This window comes from Eptesicus fuscus, chromosome 6, assembly GCF_027574615.1.
Source record: "Eptesicus fuscus isolate TK198812 chromosome 6, DD_ASM_mEF_20220401, whole genome shotgun sequence".
Taxonomy (NCBI): Eukaryota; Metazoa; Chordata; class Mammalia; order Chiroptera; family Vespertilionidae; genus Eptesicus; species Eptesicus fuscus.
In genome coordinates this window covers 39,233,974-39,255,359 of record NC_072478.1, presented here as the reverse complement: position 1 = coordinate 39,255,359, position 21,386 = coordinate 39,233,974, and the positions used below count along the sequence as shown (strand labels likewise).

Here is a 21,386-nt window from a genome sequence, read left to right as displayed (position 1 = left end):
GTACGCGGCCCCACCCGGGCCTAGGTGCACGAGGCCCCACCCGGATCCAGGGACACATGGTCTCGCCCGGACCCAGGGGTGCGTGGCCTCTCCCAGGCCCAGGGGCATGTGGCCTCACCTGGACCTAGGTGCACGAGGCCTCCCCCGGATCCAGGGACACATGGTCTCACCCGGACCCAGGGGCGCTTGGCCTCTCCCAGACCCAGGGGCGCTTGGCCTCACCCGGGCACAGGACCCAGCATCATCCGGGTCCAGGGGCACTTGGCCTCACCCGGACCCGGAATCCGGCCTCACCTGGACCCAGGGGCACGGGGCCCCACCCAGAGCCAGGGACGCGAGGCCCCACCCATACCCGGAGGCGCGCGACCACTCCCGAGCCCAGAGGCGCGCAACCCCGCCCGCACCCGGGTCCCAGCGGGGCCCCGTCCTCCCGATCCCAATTCCCGCCGGTCAACCCCCCCCCAGCAACCCCCCACGCCATCCTGCCAGAGCTCCAGGACGGCCGCCGCAGAACTCGTCGGGCGGCTGCTCGGCGAAGCTCCGGTGCGCCCGGTGTGTGGCGACGGGCCGGTCCGGCGTCGCCGCGCCGGCCCCTGGGTCCGCAGCGGCGGCCGGTCGCCGAGCATGCGCACCCGTCCGCCCCCGGGGCACCGAGATTCCTGAAGGACTCGGAGGCCAGCAAGCGCGGAGTCCCCCACCCCACGTCTCACAGGGGCCCGTCTGTCTGTGCTCGGCAGCCAGTGGAGCTGCCCCCTCAGCCGGAGACCGCCGGGGGGACCGCGCCGAGCACGCTCCAGGTCGCCACTGCGTCGCCCGAGCCGCAGTTCCCAAAGTGTGGTCCTTGGGTCATCTGCATCAGCATCATCCCGCATACCCCTCTTTTATTCTAGCTGCAGAGCATCCACTCAGCCAGCCCTACGGTGGTCTTGGGTGGTGTCTGCTCCGTTCTCCCGTTGCAGCCTCAAAGTTGTTGTGGCAGGCAACATCCAGGCCTCCGCCCTATGCCTCCATCCCGGTCCTCCCTTGTATAGTTAAGTCTTGATTGTTGCTGGTGTCACCAGGAGGGCTCTCTTTGTCTATAAAGGAAGAGTTGCTGTGCAGGAGACACTCCTATGGGCCGGGTCTTGGTACAGCAAGGCTTTGGCGCTCACTGAATCTGCCTGTTGGATGTGTCCCTTATGCGCGTGGTTGAAGTCTGGTGTCATTTCCCACAGACCACCAGATGCCCTCATTTCTGGGTCCCCAATGGGGCGTAGATCAGCCACTGCCTTAGGCACTCAGCAGGGATTACAGCAAAAACTGTAGTTTCCTCCTCCTGTCTGAGTGGCCCTGGAGCAGTCCGACTAGAACAGCAGTTCATCTGGTCCGCTGCCAGAGGGCAGGCCACCCACATGCATAAGCCGTTGCTTGGAGCGTAGATGCGCCTGCAAGACTTGCGGGGCGGGTCTTCAAAACGTACAGGGTGGGTCCCAGGGCGGGGCGGGTCTCAGGGCGGGTCGGGTCCCAGGGTGGGGCGGGGTCTCAGGGCGCCAACAGGCTATGGTGCGGCGAGCCGCAATGGCTGCGAGTCTGCTCCTTCTGCCTTCCAAGTTTCTAAGTCCCCTCGTTCCGTGCTCTAGCGCAGCAAACACTGATTGCTGGGCGCACCTCCGCAAGAGTCCCGCCTCTCCCCGCAGGCATCTGGGTCTCCCGCAGGTCCCCAGAAGCTGGATTTCAGGGTGATAGAGAGCTAATCTCCCCTAGGTTTGGAACAAAAGCCCCTTTCCCCCACCACCAGCCCGACCCACGCGCCTCCTCACCTCGTCCCCTCCGATTTAGCTGGTTTCCTCTTCCCTCTTAGCTGTAAATCTGCCGTTCAGCCATCTCTCCTGTAGTTCTGGGCTGCAGACGCTCCGTCCTCCAGTCGCGCCCCTGAAACCGCTGCGCGCGGCGCAGTTCGCAGTTCCTTTGTTTAGCCCAGCCGTCCTGTTTAGCCCCGCCGTCCTCTTGATTCTCCTCCGTCAAAATGGCTAGAGGACTTGAATGTAAGATGAGAACTCCTAAGAATCCTCCAAATCGGTGTTGGCGGCGTCCGGGGCCCCGAGGATCTCAGTGCGCAGCTCGGCCAGGTCGGTGGCGCGGATTAGCCCCTCCTGCAGAAAGATGGTCTCTTCCTTCACCGAGAACCGCTGCGCCAAGTCCGCGGCCGCCGCCACAGCAGCCGCCGCCACAGCAGCCGCCGCGGTGCCCACGAGTCCATGGCCCCGGCTGCGGTACTGACTGAGAGGAGCAGCTGCCCGGTCTGGGGAGACGCGAGCAGCAGTCGCCACCCTCACCAGCCCATGTTTCAGTTGTATTTCCGAAACTGCCATGCGAGGCAACAGATCAGCCTTTCACCTCCGCCGCCATCTTTTTTTCTCCCCTGAAAGATATTTTTCCATCCCTTCACCTTTAATCTGTGTGAGTCTCTTGTTCTGAGGTGGGTCTCTTGTAGACAGCATAGATGTGGGTCCTGTTTTTTAATCCATTCAGCCACTCGATGTCTTTTGATTGGAGCATTTAGTCCGTTTACATTTAAAGTTATTACTGAAAGGTATTTGTTTGTAGTCATATCTATTTTTGTGTCTGTGTTCCTTCTTACCTGTTTATCTCTTCTTTTTACAGTATTCCCTTTAGCATTTCTTGCATTGCTGGTTTGGTGGTAATAAACTCCCTTAGTCTTTTTTTGTCTTCGAAGCACCTGATTTCCCCTTCAATTTTGATTGATAGCCTTGCTGGATAGAGTATTCTTGGATTCAGTCCTTTGCTTTGCCAACACTTTGTATACCTCCTTCCATTCCCTTCTAGCTTGCTGTGTTTCTGTTGAGTAATCATTTGACAATCTGATGGGTGTTCCTTTGTAGGTAACTCTCTGTTTCTCTCTTGCTGCCTTTAAGATTCTCTCTTTGTCGTTTATATTTGCCATTGAAATTATGACGTGTCTTGGTGTGGGTCTTTTGGGGTTGATCCTGCTTGGGACTCTCTGTACTTGTGTAACTTTTTTCTTCCCCATATCCGGGAAGTTTTCTGTCATTATTTCTTCAAATAGATTTCCTAATCCTTGCTGCTCTTCTTGTCCTTCTGGCAGCCCTATTATACGCATGTTACTTCGTTTCATGTTGTCCCGAAGCTCCCTTAGGCTCTCTTCCTGCTTTTTAATTTTTTTCTCCAATTGCTGTTCAGATTGAGCTTGTTTCTGTACCTGATCTTCTAACTCACTAATTCGGTCCTCTGCTTCTTCTAGTCTACTGTTGAAACTTTCCATGGTGTTTTTGATTGTAGCTATATCACTTTTCATTTCTTCCTGATTCTTGCATAAGTTGTTGATTTTATCATCCATCCGATGTATAAATTCCACGACCATTACTCTGAACTCTTTTTCGGTCATGTTGCATGCTTCAGTTTCACTAATTTCCTTTCTTGGCGACTCCTCATTTTCTTTCCTCTGTGAATTGTTTCGTCTCCCCATTCTGACTATCACCAGAAAGCTCAAGCTTCAATTTGCATGGACCTGGGCTGTGTGCTGTGGGAACTTCGCACCACCCGAGTTTCACTGAAGTGCTCTGACACTAGGACATGTGGCTGCTGTTGGTTGGTGGGAACCAGGCTTGCCCAGGGTCAGTGTCCCCAGTGTTCCGTGTGGTCTTATGTGCACACTTAGAATCAGGGGCCCTGTCTGCACCACACTGTTGGTATGTGCCAAAAATGAGTTCCTTAGCACGTGCCAGGAGTCAGAGTTTCCCTGTGTCTGCACCAAGAATCGAGTGTCAGAGTCTCTGTTGCCTCGTGCGGCTTCTCGTTGAGAATCAGGGTCCCTGTGTGTGCATGCACCAACAATTGGAGTCACTGGCTCTTAGTGTGAATGCACTGTGAGTCAGGGATCCCAGGCAGCTATGTCCAGCATGCCAAACTCCCTGAAGTGGAGCTGCGTCCTGTGTGTGCTTTCTCTACTGAGCCAAACCGGCTAGGGCTTCACACACTCTTGAATTCCTGAAGGGGAGCTGCCTCCTTGCGCCGAGCTCTCAGAATCCCCGAAGGGGAGCTGCGTCCCGCACGCCAAATTCCCCGAAGGGGAGCCCTCTGTGCACGCTCTCAGATTCCTCGAAGGGGAGCTGTGTCCCGCACGCCAAATTCCCCAAATGGGAGTCCTCCGTGCACGCTCTCAGATTCCTCGAAGGGGAGCTGTGTCCCGCACACCAAATTCCTCGAATGGGAGTCCTCCGTGCACGCTCTCAGATTCCCCGAAGGGGAGCTTTATCCTATGCACTAAATTCCCTGAAGGGGAGTGTGTCCGTGTGTGCGCGGGCGCTCTGCAGCTTGGGCAAGGGGCGGGTCTATCAGTTACTATGGTGCTATCCACGAGCCTGCGGGGAGGGGGATAGGCTTTTTGACTCAGGGAAATCTGCTACCGGGAAGTCTGGATTCTTGTTGTCTGTTGGTCTGGAGCTGTGATAGCAGTTCTCTGTCTCCAGTGGCTGCAGGGTCCTGGTTTGTGTCTGGAGCCAGGATCCTAGTCTCAGGCAGCTCTGTTTCACAAGATGGCATGGTCTCCGTGCCGCACCGGCCGCCAAGAAGTGTCCGCTTTGTGCGTGGGGCTCCGCCGTCTAAGAATGCCCGGTTTGGCAGCCCCTTGGAAGACCTGCAGAATCTAACTGACTCTAGCTCATATATACACACACACACACCACACACGTTTACACTCTCCTCTATGGGTTCCTCACTCTCTCACACTCTCTCCCTCCCTACCTTCCTGCCGGTCGCCATCTTTCCTCCCCCTGTATACCATTTCTGTAACACTTCATAGCCATATTCACTCCTCCTATCCCTAACACCCATCAACTATTAATCTGTCCTCCAACTGTATATTTCACAAATTATATATATATGTACATATATATATGGAATCATACAGTATATATCTTTTTGAGATTGACTGTTTTTACTCAGTATTATTTCCTTGCAGTTCGCTCTTGAGTATATGTCACAGAGAAAGGAAAATTTATATTCATTTAGAAACCTGTATTCAAGTGTTCTTGGCAAGTTTACTCTTATAGCCAAAAACTTAAAACTACACAGATGTACTAAAGTGGATGAATGAATGAACAAATTATGTTATATTCGTACCATGGTATCATATTTAGCAGTGAAATGGAATGAAGCATTGAAGTCTTTCTTTTTAGAGTTCCTCTAACCTATATAGTTTTTAAATTTCAGTTATCCAAACATGGAAAATTTTCAATTCCTACACAAGTATATAAAATAACTTAAAATCCATGGTTTCTTTAAATTGCAATTCAACCTAAAAATTATATAAGTTTCAAATATTTATTCATAGGTCAGGGACTTTGACTTCATTTGCCACAGAACCAATATTATGATTTACTAGGATTTCCCAAAGCCGTTAATAAAATGTATTGATCAAATAATTTAACTGTAGCAGTTTTCCAATTCTAGAGGATTAATCTTTAAGATCCAAAACTTAATCATAACTATTTAGGTTTGTTTATAATGTGATTTTTAAAAGTATTAGAAAACACACATTAGGTTTAAGACATAACCTCTTTATAAATATATCATGAGTACTGATATGTATCAATGGAAAAATATTATGTGCTGCCTTAAATTACTGATGTTGACATATTTTTCTTGAAGAATCAGGGTTATTATTTTAAACTAGAGGCCCGGTGCACGCGTGCACCAGTGGGGTCCCTCAGCCTGGCCTGCGGGATCGGGCCAAAACTGGCTCTCCGACATCCCCTGAGGGGTCCTGGATTGGGAGAGGGCACAGGCCAGGCTGAGGGACCCCACAGGTGCACGATCAGGACCAGGGAGGGATGCGGGAGGTTGGCCAGCCAGAGAGGGACCACGGGAGGGCTCCAGGGCATGTCTGGCCCATCTCACTCAGTCCCGATCCTCTGGACCCCAGCAGCAAGCTAACCTACCGGTTGGAGCATCTGCCCCCTGGTGGTCAGTGCACGTCATAGCGAGTGGTTGAGCTGCCTTAGTATATCATTAGCATATTAAGCTCTGACTGGTTGAACGGATGACTGGATGACCAGACACTTAGCATATTAGGCTTTTATTATATAGGACATCCATCACTGTAGTGTGTTATAGGTACAGTTATTATACAAAAATATTTAGCAGTTATAATGTTGAATTGAGAAGCAAAAGTTGTCGTAACCCAAAAATTTGCATTAATGACCAGTATAAAATTAGTCCCCACATATTACTCCAACCCTCTTAACACCAGTGTTTAGTTACATTCAACACATCAAGGTCTCTGTTGGTCAATCTCTCCCTGAGTGTTGGGTGTTGTAAATATCTGACAATATAATGCATACCAAATACAAACTGACTGACAAAGTAAAATGCTAATCTTGCCAAAGATGAAGGATTTCACGAAAATAAAGACACTGATATTGGAAAATTGTTCAGATTACATGCAAAATCATCTACAAATATGACAGAAAGAAAATACAAAGAATTATGATATTAGTCTTTGAAAATAGTTTGTATATTAAAAATTAAGGAAAGATCTTTGGAAAACTGACAAAGGCTCAACCATTTTTTAAAAAATGGCTCCCTTTTACAATGTTATAAAAGTAAAACCTAAAAAACAAGAAGTGAAGGATATACCATCTTTCATCAATATGAATTATTTTTCACATGGGTGCATCTTATCATTATTTCAATGACATATTATAATCCTATATAATAATGTTTAGGGGAAATGTTTGTTAAAGATTACAGTTCTTTTCATTTATACCTACCTTATTCCAGACCTTCACTTTGAATACTAATATGTTCAAAAACCTCAAGAGAAAAAAATCATACCATATGTCCTTCAGCTCGAGCTTTATTCTGCCTTGCTTCCCATTTTCGTTGTAGGTACTCTTCTACTTGTTTAGCTCTTTCCACAGCTAGCTGCCCCCTTTGCCTAGATAATATAGATAAATAGCAAATTCAGAAATTCTGAACATTAAATATTCCATAAAGTTAAAAATTATTCTAAATCTTTTCTTTGTTGCAGAATATGAAAAAAGGCTGATATGTAATAAAACCTTCCTCTATAATGAAGAAATACCTACATGTATATTAGTGTCTACTACCTAGAACAAATTCTTTACTGTTTTAAGTAGAAATAAAATCTATACTATTATTCCAAATCTTAACAAGGTTACTCTTACATTTATTTAATCAATTCTACTTATAGATACATAAAATTATTTTAGACTACACTTAATTAAAGAAGAATCTCAATAGTTTCCAAGTACAGGCAGTCCTCGGGTTACATCGGACTCAACGTACGTCGTTTCGTGGTTATGTCGCGATCTCCCATTTATTTATTTTTAAAAAAAAGTTCCGTCATTTCGACATTGTTATCTTTTAAATTTTTTTTACTGTTTCACTTCATTACTACCCTGTATGTGCTCCATGTGAGTGACTTAGGTGCTTCTGTAGGTGGGTTCTGACTTACGACAAAAATCGAGTTACGTCGCGCCTTAGGAAAGGATCTCCGATGTAACCCGAGGACCTACTGTAGTTAAGCGTATTTCAGAACTCTGTATAAAATATATCTAAGATCTTTCTCTTAATTAGTATTGAAATAAAATTAAAGCAGTATAGTAGCAATTTCAAAAATGAATAAAAAGTTTATTGTGTGAAATTTCAAAAATACAGTAAAAAGCAATGCCTGAATTCCTTAAATATCAGCACTATGAAAAAGTAAAATAGTTATGTTAGGAAAAAAATTAATAGCACAGTTATTTGTTTTTATTTTTTCCAATTATACGTCTCTATCTTCCTTTGGCAATTACTAAAGAATGTAAGCATGTTGAGTCCAGACTACAAATAAAAATATCAATAACATTTATTGAACATCTAATATATATTGTGCCTATTACCATGCTAAGTATAGGAGACACAAAAATAAATACAACCCAGACCCAGTAATCACAGAACTCAGAGCATAGTATCAACTCCAGTAAATTTTGGAGGTGAGGAACAAAGACGGAGTTTTTATCTGTGCTCCTATTGGGATTCTGGCTACTAAAGCACACAAGCTTCCTACAGCCTTTCTTTAGAACTGCAACCAAGTTATGGTCTGAAAAACACATGCAATAATGCCTTTTCTGTCTTCTGGTAGGTTTAAGCACTTCTGATTTTTATGCCTCAAATAATAATTTCCTTTACATGTTTTGTTAACTACTAACTGAAATATAATCATTTTTTTAGAAAGGAAATTAAGCTATTAAAACTTAAAATCTGTTCCACCAAAAAGCTATGAATGAACGTGCTCTCAGGTTCATTTACCTTATGTGATGCTTAAAGGAGATTATTTTGAAATTTCCATCCCTGGAATTTTCTAGGATTAGATAATCTCTAAAGCTGGTTAAGAGCCTTTTATTATGACTCTCAGATATGTCTAGGTAGCTAAATTTTAATCTAGTTCCACATTACCAAATTCAGAAAAACACTCCACCCAAGCCATGGTAGCTTGAGTAGATTAAGAATAATGAAGGAGAAAGTTGTTTATGCCTCTGTAGTGCACATGTGCTATACTCTACCAGTCATAGTATGCACTGCATAGCTCTGAGATTAATAAGGTACATCTGGTCTGGATGCAACATGTGTCCTCAATATATATAGGCAAGGCTGTATCCTAGCCTACTATAGCCCTATTTAAATAAAGCTGGGCTTAAAAAGGGTAGACAAAATTTCAGAGGGTATGATGCTCAGTCATGTCTCCTGAAACTACAGGTTTACTGTTAGGCTCTTTTGGGGGGTTCTGGAGGCTTACACCACCATCTGTAATTAGATAAAATTTCTGATCTCTCTGGTATGTGTCTTCACTGCATCAACTTCCTTCTTTAACCTTTACAGAAGTAAACTGGGTTTTATTTTCCATCCTAAGATACTATGTCTAATATTTGTCAGTCTGAACCTCCAACTGACATATGTTAATACAACAGGTGCACAGAATTATTTTGCTAAAATCCTGGTTATATGTACTATAGCTTTGATTTATAGACTTTTCACACCATTTATATTTATACTAGTGGCGTGGTGCACATATTCATGCACATTGAAAGGAAATTAATTAGAAGAAATATTTTAATATTGTTATTTGCCTTTTCTCTATAATAGAAGTGTCAGAGATGAAAGAAAATTTGTAAAATGTATATAAAATAATATATAAATTGATTAATAAATAAACAATAACATGATATAAAAACAACAAAAGCATGATATAAAAACATTGATTAAAAACAATGACTGATAAGTTGATTTTTTAATATATTTTATTGATTTTTTACAGAGAGGAAGAGAGAGGGATAGAGAGCCAGAAACATCAATGAGAGAGAAACATCGATCAGCTGCCTCTTGCACACCCCCTACTGGGGATGTGCCCGCAACCAAGGTACATGCCTTGACCGGAATCGAACCCGGGACCCTTGAGTCCGCAGGCCGACGCTCTATCCACTGAGCCAAACCGGTTTCGGCTGATATTCTAATATCTCCCTTTATACCACATTAAGAGTAAAAACACTTTAGAGTGCTTGACTAATTTCCCTTGTGATAAGTATTTACAACTTTAATGTCACACGCTCTTCGAACTCAAGAGAAAGCAACATATAACTGAGCATGTACAAAAAAGTAGGAATATTCCTATTCTGTCTAGAGTTTGTCCTTGTGATTTATTAATAGTCATCGTAAATGCTGGCATCACGGGAAACTGTCTTTGAATTAATTTAAATGGGAGGCCAGTGTCAGGCAGGGACAAATATCGTGTGACAAATCAATTCTTGGAATCAGAACCACCTCTCCTTCCACAGATCCTATTAATACTTTAGCTTCAATTACGTTAGGTCGAAATCTTGTGATAATAAACCTAGTACCATTACAAAGGCCTCATTTAATACTAAGATTTCTCAGTAGCATGATGATTGCACCTACTTTCAATTTTAATTTATGACACAGCATTCCTGGAAGAGTAATACTATTAAGAAATTCGACGGGAAAAGTTTCCTTTTTGGCATCATCCATTGAATCAATGGAATCGTCCCTCATATAGGTGTGAAAATCTCCATTGAGTATATCCAAAATTTCTTCATTTATGAACATGCTAATTTTTTGGACAAAGACTCGCATGTTTAGATATATTTTAATATTATCTACAGATATACTATTTCCAAAGGCAGCTTCAATAATAGATCCATTACAAATCATTTCATGGGGGATTTCAATAATATCCATTCCTAAATGAAAACTGCTATCAAGTTTGCCATCTCCAAGTTTTACTAATCATTTGCTATAAGCAGAATTCTCTGATCTCACATTTGTTTTAAGAGACAACTGTCTGAAACACCCCCAAACACTACAGAACTTTAAACTCATTTGTACTATAGCCAATCGCATAGCAGTTGGTCTTCAGATACATTGTGGCCGACACCAGCTTCTTTCGGCATCAGAGGTACGTTGTGCCAATAGTTGGTCTTCAGACATATTCTGTCAATGCTGCTGCTTTCTTTCAGCTTCAGAATGTCAACAAAAACAACCAAATTCATGATAGACAAGGACAGATAGAAACACACATGTGCAATTGGCGCCAGTGAGAGCTTTATATGTATCGCACATGCACAAGTCAACATTTATTTTTAAACTAGAGGCCCAGTGCAATCCGGGACCCCTCGAGGGATGTTGGATTGCTGGCTTCGGCCCAATCCCTGCTGAGGGACCCCACCAATACACGAATCTGTGTACCGGGTCTCTAGTATGCATATAAGATCTTTGGTTAATCTCTTCTCGCCCTCCCCTCTCCCCCTTCACTTTGAGATTCATCAGTCTGTTCCATGTTTCCATGCCTGTATGTTGAGCATCTGCCCCCTGGTGGTCAGTGCGTGTCATAGCTACTAGTTGAACAGTCGAGTGGTCACTTAGGCTTTTTTTTTTTACTTTTCTTTTTTCTTTATTGATTAAGGTATTAGATATGTGTCCTTATCCCCCCATTGCCCTCTCCCCCTGCCCTGATCATGCCCTCACCACCCTGGTGTCTGTGTATACTGATTATGCTTATTTATATGCATGCATACAAGTCTTTTGGTTGATTTCTCCCCCTTACCCCCACCCTCCCCTATCTTCCCTCTGAGGTTTGACAGTCTGATCTATGCTTCTCTGTATCTGGATCTGTTTTTGTTCATCAGTTTATGTTGTTCATTATTTTCCATAAATGAGATCATGTGATATTTATCTTCCTCTGACTGGATTATTTCACTTAGCATAATGTTCTCCAGTTCCATCCACGCTGTTGCAAATGGTTAAGAATTCCTTTTTTACCACAGCGTAGTATTCCATTGTGTAGATGTACCACAGTTTTCTAATCCACTCATCTGCTGATGGGCACTTAGGCTGTTTTCAAATCTTAGCTATGGTAAATTGTTCTGCTATGAACATAGGGGTGCATATATCCTTTCTGATTGGTGTTTCTAGTTTCTTGGTATATATTCCTAGAAGTGGGATCACTGGGTCAAATGGGAGTTCCATTTTTTAGTTTTTTGAGGAAACTCCATACTGTTCTCGACAGTGGCTGCACCAGTCTGCATTCCCACCAGCAGTGTATAAGGGTTCCTTTTTCTCTGCATCCTCGCCAGCACTTGTCATTTGTTGATTTGTTGGTGATAGCCATTCTTCTGACAGGTGTGATCACTTAGGCTTTTACTAGTATATATACATATAGACTGCCAGTGTGCGTCATATGCACTGGCAAGTTAGTCGGTCACTTAGCCTTTTATATATATAGATACACTTACTTTAGGAAGATTTGACTAATATAAAACAAAGTAAAGCCAAACCAATTATATACTAGAAAGATCAATAACACCAGGGGATAAAAGCCACACATAAAATTTGCTTTGCCATCTCATAAAAAATAGGCATTTATACGTGAGTCTTTATAGCCTTCGTTTCACAAAAATGGAGAATCTACAATTAGCTTAACACTTCAGGCTACTGTACATTATTCAATAACTAGAGGCCCGATGCATGAAATACGTGCAAGAGTAGGCCTTCCTTCCCCCGGCTGCTGGCACCGGCTTCCCTCTGGCATCCGGAACCCAGGCTTCCCTCACAGCCCCGGCTTCGTCCAGAAGGCGTCCAGAAGTACGTCCAGTCTAATTAGCATACTATGCTTTTATTATTATAGATGTTAATTTATATTCACCTCAATTATTTATCTCTGCTTAACTACCTTTAATCATATTTTTTAATTGGGGGATCATAAAGTATTCTCCTTAAAGTAACAAGGAAGAGGTAATGTTTTCACAAAATGATATTCTGAAAATGTTTTATAAAAGAAATTGTCTAAGAAAACATGTATGCATACTTAAGAAAAAAGGAACTATGTAAATTAAAACTATTGACTGCTACCATATTAAGTTAATTCAATGGAAGAAAAATCAGATAAACAGGACCAAAGCCATAAATCAGAAATGAATCTGAAGAGAAAACAAGCCAAAACAACAAATAGAAAAGTGGAGTTCTAAGTGATGAGGAAAAGGAAGACAAAAAAAAACACATGGCTTTGTAGTTTTGCATAAAGTGTGATTCCATTTAAATATATTCTGATTTATTTAAAGCAAGTGGATGAAGTTATTACAACCATATGTTAACTCAAAGTTATCACATGTTCCTTTAAATAGTACATTCAGTCTATAACATACAAATAAGCTATGAAAAAGTCAGCTGAATTGAGGAGCTATATGTTTGCCTAATCAAAGGCCAAATTTGCACCTGAGAAAATTACTGCAGCCAGAAGGCAAAAAAAAGTCAATGAAATCAATGGAGAAAACATTCACAAAGTGTAGATACTAAACTAGACATGACATAAAACAAAATTACAAACAAGGATGCATTTATGGATCATTACAGTCCAAACTGTTAGCACTGGCTTAGTTACACATGGTCTTCAATCTCTTCAAAGTTTCTCTGATAGCATCAGCATTAGAGATACAGTGATGAACTGCAGCCCCATTGGGAAATCCTGAATGTACTCCAGGTGATACTCCTCTTTAGGTAAACATGCACAATGACTTTTACTACTTTCTCTGAAGCAAAGCACAAGCAACTTCTACAGAACACAGCCTACCTTTCTGGAAGTCTTCGGCCATATATTTCTCCTTTCCATTTAGCTTCATTATCTTCTGCTCTTTGTTGCTGCATTCGATCAAAAATAGCATGATAATGTTCATATTGTCCCCGAGGAGAAAAAGATGATGAAGCCACAGCCCCTCCACTGCCAAAAAAGGTAGCCTAGGAATTAAAAAAAAAAAAAAAGAGCTCTCAAATGATTATCTCATAATACCTAAAACACCCATACCATCCTCAAAAGAAAAAAAATTCAACACTTGACTTTTAAAAGGCAATTATCTAATTTGAAAATATTAATAAACATATTGCCTCAGGAAAATGTCTTCCCACTATATTATAATCATTAATAAAAAAGTAATATGCTTTATAACTAACAATAAAGCATAATTTAATGCAACAAACAAAAATATAAAATGTCACTAAATTCATGTAAATAGGAAAAAATCTGGTCTTAATTAACATGTTTTGAAACAAGATTCTAGTATACATTTTATGTGATCCCATTCTTTTAAGTTTAAATATGTATAGCTTATAAGTAAAGCAGAGCTGCTTTTGTAACATTCAAAATCATATTTAACAAAAACATTTGCATATGGTATTTAACATACTCCAAATCCTTCAATTCAATAAGCAAGAAGACACAAACACCACTGAAACATGCTCTAGGTATAAATAAAAGAAACAAAAACACCATATAGATTCTTAAGCACAAAACTAGAAAAATATTTCATGCCTATGGCAAATGAATGGTCATAGGCACACTCTAAAGAAGTCGGTACTGAGCAAATTTACAAAATAGAAAAAAAATTGTCAAAAGTAAAAAAATCTGTAAAAATAAAATAAATAAAGAAAAAAAAACGGAAAATATATTGTTCAACCCAGCCTTGAAAGCAATGGAGAGAGAGAGAGAGAGAGAGAGAGAGAGAGAGAGAGAGAGAGAGAGAGAGAGAGAGATTTTAAATGAGCCAGAGTATTAAAGCAAAAATAAACAATGTATGTATATATATTTGGGTGTTGGCAGTAGAGGGAGGAATTAGGAAGGTATATAATTAGAAGGAAGGCAAATAGGGGGCATTAAGCTTGGTCATAAAAGGTTGGTACAGCTAACTACTATCAAACCTGGGTGTTTGAGTTCATATAATAAACAACAGAAAGCATTTATAAACTTTATAGTGGGAATAAAATACAAAAACAGTTTTTAAGAAGTTCAGTTAAGGCAAGTTATCTATAATAAACAGGAATAAGAGAGAGAACAAGGTTGAGGATAATTAGAAGACTTGTTGCCCTGACGCCAAGTCAAGAAGCCTAGAAATAAAAGGCATTCAACTAAAAAGTAAGTGATTGTAGGAAGCGGCTAGAGTTAAGCCTAGGATTGACCTGTGGCAGAGCCACAAACAAGACCCAGCTTAGAGGGCAGAGCCCTCTTAGCATAATTAAGCTGGACCTTGTGGCCACCCCCTAGATCAGTGATGGGCAACCTTTTGAGCTTGGTGTGTCAAACTTCGCCAAAAAACTGAGCATAACTCGGGCAGTGTGTCACTTTGAGGAAAAAACATTAGTTCGCAAATGTTTCATCCTCAGGAGCAGCAAATGTTTCATCCTCGGCATGCGGCCGCCTCAGCGGCCGCGTCATCAGAAATGGCTACGCGTGTCAGTGCTGACATGCGTGTCATAGGTTCGCCATCACTGTCCTAGATCCTTCCTAGGTAGCTAATGGGCTGTGGGAGGTGCAGCAAGTGCTGCCAAAACAAGTGAAACTCTTAAGAACATTGTAACTATGTTGACCAGCTCCTTGTTTGTCTCTGACTATAAAATAAAGCCTCAGCTTACAGGCTGGGGTCTTTCTGTATCCTTATCCAGGCACAGGAGATCCACCAAGACCCAGCTATATTCTCTTTGTCTGTCTTTTCTTCAATCCTTCACCACCCTCACTCAGGCTCACTGAACCCTTGGCTGAGCTGGCCTGGCACAAGGGATTAAGGGAGTTCTGGATTCTCTATGGGAATGACGAAGGATAAAAGCAAAAACATAAGGATATAACCTCAGACACATAAGAATTCAAGCACAAAGAAAACTCAAAGTTAGAAAATAGAGATATCAGAAAAGGGTAAGAGTTAAAAAGAAGTAAGTGTATACTGTTGCAGATGTCACAGTGGAAGAATATCACTGAGATGAGGAAACCAATGACCTCAAATGCAGAGGTCAAAGCACTGAAAATAAGACATACTGCTATGACTAAAGTTGAGTGGTAACGTTTAAAAAACCCATTTCTGTGAACATAATCCAGAACACTGACAGTAAAGAAGAACAGCATTAAAATCAAATAAAAGAAATTTCAGTGTACTCTACGAGATAGAATTTGTGTTAACATCTTGACACAGTGGGTTGCAAATATTCTAAGAAAGATTAATTTGCCCAGCCAACGTGGCTCAGTGGTTGAGCATTGACTTATGAACCTGGAGGTCACAGTTCGATTCTCAGTCAGGGCACATGCCCATATTGCCCATTGTGGGGTGTGCAGGAGGCAGCCATTCAATGATTCTCTCTCATCATTGATGTTTCTATCTCTCTCTCCCTCTCCCTTCTGTCTGAAATCAATAAAAATATATTTTTTAAAAATCAGAAAGATTAATTTTAAAAATATCATCTCAAGATAAATACTGATAATTGATTAAAGATGTCTGAATTGCAAGAGATGAAAGTTGCTAGAAATAGGTAAGAAAATTAGGCAGGAAACGCCATCCAGGTGTTCCTCTCACATCTCCAAAATGTCAATCTCAAGGCAAGCATCAGAATCAGAATTCTGAAGAAAGATAGTCACTTCTCCAGGAGAGGGTTTGCTATTTGAGTTTAGTCTGGTGTGAATATCTTCTTAACTTCATTTGAGTGTTTCAATGTTTTTCTTTAACAAAATTATGTAAACAAAAGTATGTAAACATCTCTGAAGATTCCTATACTGAAAATAAAGTTGAAATACTGTACTAGAATACTGAAGCAATATGAACTTTGAAAAATCACTTACTTCACCCAATATAAGCACAAATTGATGAATTTTGACAAATGTATACATTTGTGCAGCCACTACCACAATCAAAAACATATCTATCATCCCAGTAAGTCCACTCATGTTCCTTTGAAGCCAATGCCTCTTCACTCCAGCAACTACCAATCTGCTCTGTCCTATAAATGAGAGTTGCCGTTTATATAATTTCATATAAATGGAATCATGCAATCTGTACTCATGTCTGGCTTCTTTTACTCAGTATGTTTTGATTGTTCCATGTTGTTGAATGTATTAACAGCCTACTCCTTTTTATTGCTGAATAGTATTCCAATATATTTTCAAACAAAAAATATGCCACTTAAATATTATGATCAACACATGATCAAACTATATATATGGAATATTTCATAATTTTTCTAAAAACATTCATAAGAGATACATCAAAAATGGATAAAGCAAAAGTGTCCGAGATTTTGCAGATACTAAATAATCAAAGACAGCTGGTTATTTATACTATGAAGAATGTCTTTATTATTTAGAGATATATAATAATATTAATTTTTAAATACTTCCCTTAATATTTATTTTTTATTTCATCTTTATTTTGGGGATTTCCTTAATTTGATTAACATTATACTGAGTCTCCAGGTCCTTATAAACTGTTCAGAAATCAAATAGTCTAGGAAGTTAAGTATTTCAAACCCCAGCGGGAATAAGCACAGAAATTAACATAGATTTAGAGTCATGAGAAATTTTTTTTTAGGGCAAATAAATTACTCTATTAATGCTCAGTGACAGCATTATAGAATTTATAAAGTGAAGCAGAAATCTGTTAAATACGTAGTATCTAACACTGTGGAAAAATTGTCTCAATTAGTTATCGAACAACATTGACAAAAATGAACTTTAGGATTAAATATAACCTTTACACAGGATAGTAAAAAAAGGATATTTTATTGCACAGAAAAAGATATACACAAAGGGAGAAGAAAAATAATCAAACTCTCAACATTAATCATGGACTTGATATGAAATACTTGACAATATCTGTGGGCCTAACTCTGATTGGTAAGTCTTTACTTTCCAATCAGATAAGAGGTTATTTTATAATGAGTCAAATTCTGTCTGAGTTATTCCTCATCATTCAGGAGGTAATAAGTTGTACTTCCTAGTAGATAGTATAGTACAAAAATAACAAAATGAAATTTTAAAATAAAATTGTATTACTGAAGATTGTATGTCTATACTACTACAGAATTAGAAAAAGTGACTCAAGAAAGTCAGGATAGAACATATATGTCTACATAAACCAGACAAAGCAGACTTTTATTCATATCATAACTTTTGAAGAACAGAAACAAGTAAGAATGGTAATCAATTCAAAATGACAAATATATATCCAGCACCTAAATATCAAGTTTAATGAGCATGGGTCAGGGGATTCAGCTTAAAGAAGGGTTGACTAACAGTTGATTGGGTGGTACAAATTAATACAGAGGAATAATAATGTGTTAATTTTTATGGCTGTGTAACAAATGCCCACAAACTTAACAAATTAAAACAATATCCTGCCGAAACCAGTTTGGCTCAAGTGGATAGAGCGTCGGTCTGCGGACTGAAAGGTCCCAGGTTCAATTCCGGTCAAGGGCATGTACATTGGTTGTGGGCACATCCCCGGTAGGGGGTGTGCGGGAGGCAGCTGGTCGATGTTTCTCTCTCATCGATGTTTCTAGCTCTCTATCCCTCTCCCTTCCTCTCTGTAAAAAAATCAATAAAATATATTTTAAACACAAACAAAAAACAATATCCATTTATTATCTCATAGTTTCCCTTGCTTAGAAGTCTGGGTATCCTTCTCAGAATCTCACCAGACAGAAACCAAGGTTAAGCCAAGACTGCAATTCTCAGCTGAGGCTCAGGGTCCTTTTCCAAGCTCACTGGTTCTTGGCAGAGTTCATGTCCTTGTAGTTGTAATGGCTAAGGTCACCCTTTCCTTGGCCAGAGACCACTACCAACTCTAGGAGTTCACTAACTTCCTTGCCATGTGAATACTTGCCTTTTTCCAGGCCAGCAGAAGCATACCTATCTCTAACCTTCTTCTCCCCATCCAGGCTGCTATGAGGGAGTTGTGAATCAGATATTAATGAAATCAGAGGAGTGACTATCGCCTCTACCATCACCGTTTGCCATAAAATAAAGCCTAATTAAGGAGCTGCTATACTACCATATTCACAAGTTCCACCAATACTCAAGGGGAGGGAAAAATACCAGGTGTGTATCCAGGGGTCAGGAATTTTGGGGACCATCTTAGATGTCAGCCAACACAGATAGGTAAAAATGCTCCCTGAGCAAAAGAGGAAATGCAATATAAAGGTTAGCAGAACAAAGAAAGAAGCAAGACATTAACATATGAGACCTTGCTAACCAAGCTCCAGGAACTGTTCTTAAATTTTTTAAAAATAAGAATTTAAGGCTCAGAAAACTTAAGTAATTTGCATACAGTTATATACTAGTAGTCTGGATCTATCCAAAGCAAATGTTTGAATTAACAGATCTACATAAATTGTTAGTTAGGTAACTGGTTATTTAATAAACAAATAATGATTAGTTTCCTTGTTGTTGTTTTTTAAGGTTGGAGATGGGAATGAGAGTGAGGAGGTAGGGAAGGCTACTATCAAATACAGAGAAACACAAGGGCAAAGAAAAAATTAAGTAGACCTCACTCCTTAAGGAAACTACAAGTACGGTCTTTAGTTCAGCATGACTAGAGCATACAGTGTATGGTAGGGAATGGATGGACAGAAGCTTAGAGAGATTGATAGGGGCCAGATTAACATAGGTCTTCTTTCTGAAAACTTAATCTTGGAGGACACATGAAGATGCAGAGGATTTAAGGCAAATTTGATTTGTCTTGATTTTAAATAGATTCTTCTGGCAGGAATAGTGTATCCACAGCCTTTACATAAAAAAATTTAAGCAATTACCAGTCACATATTAGTTATCAATACAGGTTTCATATCAAATAAATGCAGAAAAACTAAGAATTCATAATAGATGCTGAAGAATTCTAGATAAAATGTAAATGTACACCTAAAGAGAGCCGATTATATATATTTTAAAAAGCAAGGAGAAACTAGAAAAAGAGTGGCAGTACTATATTGGTATCAAGTGCCTACCTTTACTTCACCACCTCCTCCAGCACTTAGCACGTTTTTCCATCCTTGTTCCCTGGCCCTATTTATTCTCTCCAACTTTGGGGGGAAAGAAACAAACAAACAAAACACCATTTCAAGTATTTAATATAAAATACATAAAATACATTTAGTGATGAAATGGAAATCAGTGTTCTTTTTTTAAAAAGTGTGTGTGGGAGAGAGTGGAATATACCAGGAAAAAATGAATTATCCTCTTACCCTTTCCTTTTCTTGCCTTTTCATCTGTTCAGCCTTCATTAAACTAATCTGTAACAATTTTAAAGACAAATTTCTTAGAACCCTTGAAACTAATATCATCTGCAGCTTGGCAAGGGAAGAAGAATAAGAGCAAAAAAACTACCTGATCTTTTTGTTTCTTTGCTTTATCAATAAATTCCAACCTTCTCTTTCTTGCTGCTTCCTTAAATAAACAAGAACATTTTTATCAATAATAATTTCTACTTTCTCTAGTACATCAGGAAAGTTAGCACACCAAAGGTAGAGGTATGCCCAGGGAGGTAAAAAAGAAATGTCAAAGGTATTTTTTTGTTTGTTTGTTTTTTTAAGAAATAAGGAGGAAAGGTTTGGAGGTTTTTCTATTGTTTTTTATTTTTGTTTCTTATAATTATTTTTGCAAAGCTTTAAAATAAGCAGACAGATGTCTTTATACCTCAAACATTTTCCTCCTTTCTTCTCCAGGATTCACTTTCTTCAATGGAGTTTGATGGGCCTGGACAAAAAAGTAAAACTACAAATTAGATAAGGATTTGTTATCTACATTTGTATTTGCATTTGTTTTCTACATTGATATACATAAAGAACAGTAGCTTTCAAGCTTTTCCTAAAAGTAACCAGCAGTAAGAAATATATTTCACATCCAGACCCAGTAAAGACACACACACACACTCCCAAAGTTTCATAAAATAGCTTTACTATGTTTAGTAGATTCTGTTACTTTCCACTCTATCCTCTTTTAAAAAGTCCCTGCTCTTCACCCACTAAAATAATTTTGCCACTACAAATAGAAAGCACTCTACAGTTTTTAGTCAAGAGAGAGCTCTGGGGTCACTGTTATGGAAGTTTAAGAAAAAAAACACACACACAACTGCAGATATTGCTCTTCATAGTTTATGAACACAGAGTTAATATTTTAAAGTATGTTCTATTATATAAAATTTAAACTAGTGGGAAATGCTACTCAGAAGCTTTGTAAAAATACACATTCCTTACATATAACGGAATATTACTTGGCAATAGAAAGGAATAAAGTACTGATACATGCTACAACATCAATACATGCAACTAACTTGTAGGCATTATGCTAAATAAAAAATCCAGTCGCATATGGTATGATTCCAATTATATGAACTATCCAGAATAAGCAAATGTATATAGAGACAGAAGTAGATTAGTGGTTCCTGAGGGGTATGGAGGTGGGGGACAAATGGGAAGTGAATGCTAATGGGGGAAAAGATTAGGTTGTTATAGAAATGTTCTAAAATTGATTGCAATGATGGTTGCACAACTCTGGGAATACATTGAAAATCATTTAATTCCAAACTTCAAATGGATGAATTGTATGATATGTAAATTATCTACATACTTTATAGATAAGACAATTGCATATCTACATGTCCACCCATGTGTACATTCCTTATTGAGCTAATAATCGCAATAAAGCTGTTTTTAAAAAATACGTATCCCCAAAACTTGCTGAATCATAATTTTTGGACCTGGGGCCCTGCATTCTATATATTGACAAGTTCCACGGGTAACTCCTATGTGGCAGGTCTAGCACCAGTATCAAAATTGGTGAACCACAAACACCAAACAATTTAAAAATATTAATGCAAGCATTACAAATTCTTACTGTGAATATCAGCTTTTAAACAGGTTAATAATGAGAATAATGTAGAATAAGAAGAGAATGTTTAAATAAGATACCTACAAACTCTAGGGTAAGTTACAAGAAGTCATAAGTTATATTCACCTTTTAATGTTCCATATTGCCTTACATATAA

At 40.0% G+C, this 21,386-nt stretch overlaps 1 protein-coding gene across 3 annotated transcripts in view; it reads right to left on the bottom strand.

Moving 5' to 3' along the window:
* NEK1 (NIMA related kinase 1) overlaps nucleotides 1–21,386 on the bottom strand; it is a 156,273-nt gene that overhangs the window by 70,123 nt on the left and 64,764 nt on the right. The window contains exons 12-17 of one of the 3 annotated variants that reach the window (XM_028152723.2): nucleotides 20,036–20,095; nucleotides 19,727–19,786; nucleotides 19,585–19,632; nucleotides 19,348–19,422; nucleotides 13,166–13,329; nucleotides 6,856–6,958 (exon numbers count right to left, since the gene is read on the bottom strand). In XM_028152723.2, coding sequence (XP_028008524.2) covers nucleotides 6,856–6,958; nucleotides 13,166–13,329; nucleotides 19,348–19,422; nucleotides 19,585–19,632; nucleotides 19,727–19,786; nucleotides 20,036–20,095 — 510 coding nt within the window. Of the gene's footprint in view, nucleotides 1–6,855; nucleotides 6,959–13,165; nucleotides 13,330–16,297; nucleotides 16,348–18,925; nucleotides 19,128–19,347; nucleotides 19,423–19,584; nucleotides 19,633–19,726; nucleotides 19,787–20,035; nucleotides 20,096–21,386 lie in introns of those variants that run through there. The other 2 variants (XM_054717651.1, XM_054717650.1) reach the window with 2 other exon arrangements.